General features: G+C 44.8%; 1 protein-coding gene and 1 pseudogene across 1 annotated transcript; both read left to right on the top strand.

The window, feature by feature from the left end:
- The first annotated feature begins 843 nt into the window (after positions 1-843).
- LOC127214299 (protein NipSnap homolog 2-like) lies at positions 844-4,378 on the top strand (annotated as a pseudogene).
- A 58-nt stretch (positions 4,379-4,436) lies between these two features.
- Positions 4,437-5,374, top strand: Tas2r41 (taste 2 receptor member 41). The gene has a single exon (XM_051174736.1). The coding sequence runs from the start codon at positions 4,437-4,439 to the stop codon at positions 5,361-5,363; it is 927 nt and encodes a 308-aa protein (XP_051030693.1). The 3' UTR covers positions 5,364-5,374.
- The last annotated feature ends 3,202 nt before the right edge of the window (positions 5,375-8,576 follow it).

Here is an 8,576-nt window from a genome sequence, read left to right as displayed (position 1 = left end):
TGCAGATCCACACCCGAAGAGGCATAGCCTCACACCAGACAGAGACCAACGTTGGGAGGTAGCAGAGGAAACAAGTCCCTTGGTGCATTGGTTGGAATTGGCACTGCCAGTTTGGTAAATACTATGGATGTTTAGGAAAAAAAAAAAAAAAAAAAAAAAAAAAAAAGGAATACAGAGAGAAAGAAAGAAAAGCAGAAAGAAAAACAGACAGAAAGAAAGAAAACACAGAACTACTTTGTTATTTAACAGCCCCATCCCTGGGTTTATGTTATGTCTTATCCCATTTTCTGTCACTATAACAAAATACCTTGTACTGGGTGATTTCTAAAGAGATGATTACTCTGACTCAAGGTTTAGAAGCTCAGGGTATGGCACTGATCCTGGCTTAGCTTCTGGTGAAGGAAGGAAGGTATGTGGGTGTACACAGAAGAGGAATCCCACATCCTGAGACCAGGGAGGCAACAGCATCTCTTCAGAGTCTCAGGATAACCAACCCAGTCCTACAAGAGTAAGAACATAAATGAGAAAAAGACTTAACCTCTCTTAATGAACCACTCACCTCTGAAAGTTCTCAACACCTTTTAATATGGCCACACTAAAGCCAGGGTTCGGCATGAGTTTTGGTGGGGTCCAAACATACCTAAACCAGAGTAGCAAATATCCAAATATCCAAAATATCCAAAGCAAAATCGTCAGAGATAATCAACATTCTCATGACCATCCAACTGTCATCCACAGTAGCCAAGACGGGGAGACAAAATAAGAAAGTACTAATAAATAAATGGGTAAAGAAAACATAATACATGACCGCCAAACAATATTATTCAGCCTTAAAAAAAAAAAATGAAATTCCGGGCAGCATCGTCATCAGTGGCACCCAGGCAGAGAACCCAGGCAGGGCTGCTTGCTCGAGCAGGCCTGCTGCAGCTAGCCGCCCCTGGCAGCTTCCTGCTTAGGTTCCGGAGAGTGGCATCTTCAGGTGACAGAGCTGGGGAAGACAGCTGGCTACAGTCCTTACCTGTGAGAAAGGTTGACCCAAGAAAAGATAAACTCTAACCTCCTAGCCAAAAAAGGAAGCAAGCAGTCTGAACCAGTTACAGTTGCACAATGTAGCCAGAATGCCCGGATGGAGACAACAAAATTTGTCAAGAAGTGATACCACAGATCCATGAAGACAGCTGCACCCCTCCTAACTTGGAGGGGACATGGAGCACGTGGTTCGGTGAGCAGGATCATACCGTCCGCCTCTGGAGGCACAGAGGAGGCTATCCAGCCCTCTAGGAGAGGTCATGAATAAACGCAGAGAAATCCAGGCAGTTGCAAATTTCCATAAGGCCAGAGCGACATTGCTTCTCTCCAGGAGGAATCATCTGCTGTTGGAAGTCAGTTTCTGGAATGAGCCAGCCTGTGCTGAGATCAGAGCCCAGGATAGACAAGCTCCAGTCCTACCAACTCGGACCAGGAGCAGTGACTGAAGGGGGCAATGGCTGCTTATAAAGATCTTCAGTCCAGAGAAGACACACGGAATGCATCACGATGGTACAAGCATGGCGGGGGGGGGGGGGGGGGGGAAAAGGTGTGCACGTTCCCTCCTGCTCACTCAGGAAATGGAGTCCAGAATCATGACCCTGCTCCGGACCTTGCTGCTCTAGCAAAGCTTCCATGTGCATGCACAGATTTCCATGATGAATGTATGTCATGAATTCATTTCAACCAGTTGTCAAGTGAAGAACGTAACCAAGCTGACAACTGCTGTGTAGCATGTAAGAGCTCTTTTCTTTTTTACACAATCACGAAGGGAAATCAGGAGGACTGGAGTAAAAGGAGCCACACGCTAGAACATTTCCACTTAGCAAACATCACTTAGCCTCCTGCCTTTCGGGAAAACATGGCAACTTGAAGCCAGGAATAGTGCCTTGGCACTCAGGGAACTGAGGCAGAAGAATTGCAGTAAGTCCTAGGGCAATCTGGGCTACATGGAGAGTTTCAGACCCTTTATTTCTATAGCTAGGCCCTGTCTAACAAACCAAAATTAAAATTAGAATCACCCCTGAGTAAAATTCTCACTATGAAAAAGAATCAGCTATTTCTTTCAATTAAAAAGAAATCTGTTTTATGCTTACAGGTTTCTACAAATTTCCTTCCTTCAGGAAGAAATACAAACTATGTCACATTCCCTGAGCAGTTTTTCTAAGTTTCAAACTAGGAACAAATTGTAAGTGTACCCAATGGCTGACAGTGTAGAATTTTGTGACTTTTGACCATCTCATCACCCTGAGCTGGAAGGGTGGGTCACAGTGCACTGGACCAGTAATACTGTCTCCACCAGGCACTGTGTGCTAAGGGGTTGGTATGAACCAGTGTACCACATGAAATTTTGGACTAAACACCTCAAGTAGTATTAATTTGATTTATAATAATTTTCTATAAAACAAGTAGCTCTTGGAAAAGAGGTTTCATCTTGTAAGCCACTGTGTATGACCTCTGACTTTATTTTGGTAAGCTCACAGCAGACATTTCTAAGATCTTTTATGAACGGCAGTGCACCCTGGGTCTAAGTTGGCATAAATCTTCATATTCTGTTTGTCTCTGTTTGTTTGTCTTTTTTTCTTTCACATAGAGAGCCAATTTTGTGACTGTAATCACATGGAAGCCCCATTGAATGGAATTATATCTTCTGTATAAATAAAGTATGGACTGAATCTCCAATCAGATGTCTATTTTGTTCTTTTACATGTGAATTGCTTTCTTCAAGAACACTTATAGGTAAATAAAATCCTCTTAATAAAAAAGAGGAATACTGTTATTTGAAGCCACACATATGAACATTATGCTCTAGAAGACGTTGAACTAAGCAAAGGACTCCAGACATGGAAAGACAGATACTGCAGGACTTCACACGTGGGAGCTAAAATAACCAAGCTTGCAGAAGGCAAATGCAGAGGGGCATTGCCAGGGATCCGGGATAAGGGGATGAATAGTGAGATGTTTAGTCATGTGGTGCAAAATCCCAGCTGTGCTAAATGGTCCTGGAGGCTGAATGTTCAGCCATGTGACTGACAACAGCTGGTCATACCAAAGTGCATTCTTGTGATTTGCTGAAAGACTTTCATGTCACACATGAAAGTAACCGAAAAGCATAAGTCTCTGAGATGATAGGCATGTCAAAGTGTTTCACTTTTCATTGTGGCCTGGTAGAGAATCTCTCTGTTGGTGCTGGTAGACAGACAGGGGCTCAAGGCTCAATCGTGCCTTCTAAGCTGTGGTATCTCGTTGTGGTAGACAAATCTAAGGTGGCCTTCATGAACACCAACCCTGACTTTTGGAGCTTTGCAGATCCCTCACTTTCCCAGTTGATAAGAGTCCTTGATTCTGGGCAAAGGAGTCCAGCATGCTGTACATCCTCTAACAGAGCTGTGTGTTTCTAGTCAATAATACGGGCAAATGAGATAGGTTGAGATCGTAGAATTGTGTTGTTCATGTCTTGCTCATATACCGCACCCTGCTGGTCTAATGAAGTCAATGGCCGTATTTAAATGTCCCATTTGGCAAAGATTGAGGACAGCCTCAATCTTTGTGGGACCTAAGTGCATTCCAACCAATACCCAGAAGGAAACAAATGCACTCGGCACTACAACCACAAGGAAATGTATTCTCTCACTGGAAAAGAGAGCAGTTTAGATGGTTATAAATTACTTATACCATAGGTGTCATTGGGGATTTAAGTAGAGATTTGGGTAGAAAGTTAGAATTAGGTATTGACTTTGGGGGTGGTTTATTGATGAATGAAGGTAGATGTATGTCAGGGAAGCTCAGCTAAGACTGACTTCTTTAGTGTTGCAATTTTTTTTCTAGGTATCTCCATGTACTGGGTATCTAAGCATCTATTTATGTATGCATATCTATCTATCTATCTATCTATCTATCTATCTATCTATCTATCATCTATCTATCTATCTATCTATCATCTATCTATCTATCTATCTATCTATCTATTATCTATCTATCATCTATCTATCTATCTATCTATCTATCTATCTATCTATCTATCTACACCTAAAAGGAAGATGAGTGGTCATGTAGTCCAATGATGGGATAAGAAGGATGGAACTGACTTCCCAAGACTAAAAACCCTCTGCACAGATGCTGTTCCATCCAAGCATGGCAGCATGTAGGCAAAGTCAGAGCAGGCAAATGATGGGCAGCTGGTGCCCGTTGGTACCCAAGCCCAGGGGGTATTTGCATCATATCTGAGCCGAGAGCACACACACCTTTTACCTATTGCCTGAGCATCCTTCCCACTGAAGTTCTTGTTCGGATGCAGAACCCAACCACCCATCTCACCTCTCCAGAAGGGAGTGTGAAGGACTGTGGGTAGGGGCAGGGAGGAGGCCAGGAAACCAGAGCAATCGGTGGTGACTGGAGGAAGGGCTGAAATGCTACCAGTACTGACAGTTTTCTTCATGCTGGTCTTTGTCCTGCTTTGTTTCCTGGGGATCCTGGCCAATGGCTTCATTGTGCTGATGCTGAGCAGGGAATGGCTACGGCGTGGCAGGCTGCTTCCCTTGGACATGATCCTCTTCGGTCTGGGCACCTCCCGGTTCTGCCAGCAGTGTATTGGGCTGGTGAATAGCCTCTACTACTTCCTCTACCTGGTTGAGTACTCCAGGGGTCTTGCCCGGCAGCTCATTGGCCTGCACTGGGACTTCTTGAACTCAGTCACTTTCTGGCTTTCCACCTGGCTCAGTGTCCTCTTCTGCACCAAGATAGCTAACTTCTCCCACCCTGTCTTCCTATGGTTGAAGTGGAGGCTCCCGGCATTGGTGCCCTGGCTGCTGCTGGGCTCTGTCTTGGTGTCCTTCACCGTGACTCTACTGTTCTTTTGGGGAAACCAGGCTATATATCAGGAATTCTTAAGAAGGAAAATTTCTGGGAACACAACCTTTAAGGAGTGGAACAGAAGGCTGGAAATAGACTATTTTATGCCCCTGAAACTTGTCACCATGTCAATTCCTTGCTCTCTCTTTCTCGTCTCAATTTTGCTGTTGATTAATTCTCTCAGGAGACATTCCCACAGAATGCAGAACAATGCCTACAGCTTACAGGACCCCAGTGCCCAGGCCCACAGCAGAGCTCTGAAGTCACTCATCTCCTTCCTGATTCTTTACGCGTTGTCTTTTGTGTCCGTGGTCATTGATGCCACAGTCATCATCTCCTCGGATAACGTGTGGTATTGGCCCTGGCAAATCATACTTTATTTGTGTATGTCTGTTCACCCATTTATCCTCATCACCAATAATCTCAGGTTTCGAGGCACATTCAGGCAGCTACTCCTGTTGGCCAGGGGTGTATGGGTGGCCTAGAAGGCATGTTCTCTTTATCTAGACCCTTTGAAGACACTCAGGTGTGAGTAACCTCTTTTCGAAGTGAAGCTCTCTCACGGAAATGTCTTCATAGGCAGACACAGTGTGGGCTTCCTTCCTTGAGAAAGAGGAGAGGAAAATACAGGACTCTCGGCATTCTTCTTTACCTTGGGATATTATGAACATAGAGATTCTGAATCCTGAAGAGCCAGTATTGACCTAACGTGCAAAAATGCAATATCTTCTGTTGTTTTTATGTCTGTTATCCCTTTGTTACTAATTAATTCTTTAGGTAAAAGTCTTGATCCACCGGATCACCTCATCCTGGCTAGCTACTGGGGAGTTACAGAAAAGATGGTTGTGTCTCAGCGGAACTGGAATGTATGAGTGTGTGGGAAGCGAAAGTGTTTTGAAGACAGAGTAGCAGTCGGTCTGGCACCCCAAAGGACAGGTGGATGTGGCTGCAGTGGTCTTCACTAGAAGTCCTGAGCACTCTGCACCACATGGAGATTAATTGTCTCTTGCCAAATTTGGCAACTTTGGGCTTGGTTTTGTGACGATTACAGGGGAAATTCTTGCTGATACTCTGGTATCATTTCTCATTACTATTTCCCTTTTTCTCTCTTTAATGTTCTCCTCTCTCTGCAGCTTCCCCTGCTCATTATTTCCTTTAGAAAAGACCATCATGATTGCCTCACTGTCTTAGGGATTCCTAACTGTCTTAGGGAACTCTTCTACTTCCCTCAAGCAAATGCAACAGACCCACATCTGCACTGAATAAACACTATCTTTTTACTCAGGAAACAGACCCAAGAATCTCGCTTATTTTATATTCAAATGCTGTTTAAAAAAACTGTATTAAGTGTTCCAAATATTGTTTTAAAAATAACTTGCTCCAATTATTATACAAATGTTTTGAAAGGTAATTTTGTAAAGAAATGTGGTTAAACGTGGGAGTTTGTAAGACAGAGGGGAAAGCTCTGGTAGTTTATGCCGGCTCCTTGCTCTCGCTTTTAGTAGGGCTTGTCTGAATCCTGTGGCCTCTTTTACCCCATTGTAGCCATTCTGTATCTTTCTCTCCTTTCTCTCTTTCTCTTTGCCCCCGACCCGTGTGTGTGTGTGTGTGTGTGTGTGTGTGTGTGTGTGTGTGTGCATGTGCACTATTGGTTGAAGTGTAATGTGTGATTTCAACTGACATCTATGATTAAGTTTGGAATGACAGAACTTGTGACTTCCAACAACCTTCTCTGCCATGTGGAAATGGCAATATTTGATAAATTAAACCGATGAGACAGACGCTGCTTGTGTATTCACTGTTATTCAATAAATCCTGGCATTTTAGGAAAGAAGTTTTTTTTTTTTTTATTTTTTTAAATTGTTCTGGCATTTATAGGTTTATTTTTAATTTTTTTATTTATTTAAAAGTTTTTTCCTTTCATTTTACATACCAACCTCCCCCTCCTCCTCCTGCTTTCCCCCTCCCTCCCCCTCCTCCCCCCTTCCCCCCACTGCTTCCCCTCAACCATCATCCACTCCTCAGTAAGGGTAAGGCCTACCATGGAGAGTCAACAACATCTGGCGTAAAAGTTGCGACAGGACCAGCCCCCCCCCCCCATGTTAAGGCCGGGCAAGTTTTCCCTCCATAGGGAACGGGCTCTAGAAAGTCAGTTTATGCACTGGGGATAAAGCCTGGCCCCACTGCCAGTGGCCCCACAGACTGCCCAAGCCAGACAGCTGTCACCCACATTCAGGGGGCCTAGCTCAGTCCTATGCAGGTTCCCGGCTATCAGTCCAGAGTCAGTGAGCTCTCACTAGCTTGGGTCAGCTGTCTCGTGGGGTTCCCCATCATGACCTTGACCCCTTTGCTCATATAATCCCTCCTCCCCCTCTTCTACTGGACTCAGGAAGTTTGGCCCTGTGCTTAGCTGTGGACCTCTGCATCAGTTACTGGATGAAGGTTCTTCAATGACAATTAGCGTGTTCATCAATCCAATCACAGGGGAAGGCCAGTTTGTGCACCTCTCCACTATTGCTAGGAGCCTTAGCTGGGGTCCTCCTTGTGGATTCCTGGGAGTTTCCCTAGCAACAGGTTTCTTCCTAACCCCATATTGGCTCCCTCTATTGAGATTTTTCAGAAAGAAGAACTTTTGCTGAAAGGCATCAATATGTAAAATTCAGAGGCCGGTTTACAAGGGGATTCCTGAGAGAGAGAGAGATTACACTCTCCTCTGAGTAAAACAGTTGCCCTGCTGTGGGGCATATACCAGTAAACGAGAATGGGCTGTAGTGGTTCTACACATTAAATTTAAACATTTTCATGTGTAACGCAGTGACATGATTAAGAACTCAAACTGAATTGGTAAGTGTATTTGGAAAATCTTCCTTCTACCTGTCCGGTTGCGGGGGGGGGGGGGCACTTTTGGCTGTTTTATGTTTGTGCTTCTGGAAATATTTTATTCTGTGTTAACACCTACACTAGGAACCGGTCCATTGGCTTCCAAACCGGTAACTCCACACTCCTAACCAAATGGCTTATTCACTATGCCGTCTCTGTCTTTCTACGCAAATGGTTGTGTAATATGTGTGTTGCTCAGCTCCTTGTTTGCTCTCCTCAATTCACAGTGTGTGTATCTCACAGGTCTGCTTGTGTGGGAGCACACACGATGTTTTCATTCTGTCTGTTTGGCATAGATGGAGCATGATTTAATTAGGCACCTGTTAGTGGCCATCAAAGTTATTTCTTATCTTTTGGTATTATGGCAATATAGGGGCTGGAGATCTGGGTGGCCTGATAAGAGGGTTTGCCCTGCAAGGGTGAGGACTTAAATTTGAATTCACAGCACCACCAAAAGCAGCTGGGTTTGGCTGCGCATGCCTGTTACCTTGGCACCAGGGAATGGAGACCAACAGATCCTAAAAGGGCCCAAAAGTTAAGGCAGCCCAGGCAAAAGGGAGAGCTTCTGGTCTAGTGAGAGATGATCTCAAGGCCGAGGTGGTCAAACGGTAGATGCAGCATGTCTTGTCCTGGGTTTTGAGTGGGAACACATGAGTGTGTACACCTGCATGCTCATGTGCATGTATCGTGTACATGCTCACAAGAACTGCGTGTGCACTGTTGACCCCTCCTGGAAGGAAGGCGTCACCCTCCCTGTGGAGCAGGGGGTGGAGTGGGATAAGAGGGTGGTGGTGGTGCATGGGAGGGAGAGAAGGAGG

Source organism: Phodopus roborovskii, unplaced genomic scaffold (genome assembly GCF_943737965.1).
Source record: "Phodopus roborovskii unplaced genomic scaffold, PHOROB, whole genome shotgun sequence".
NCBI classification, from domain to species: Eukaryota; Metazoa; Chordata; class Mammalia; order Rodentia; family Cricetidae; genus Phodopus; species Phodopus roborovskii.
Note: the sequence above shows the minus strand (reverse complement) of the source record. Positions and strands in the feature narration are given on the sequence as shown.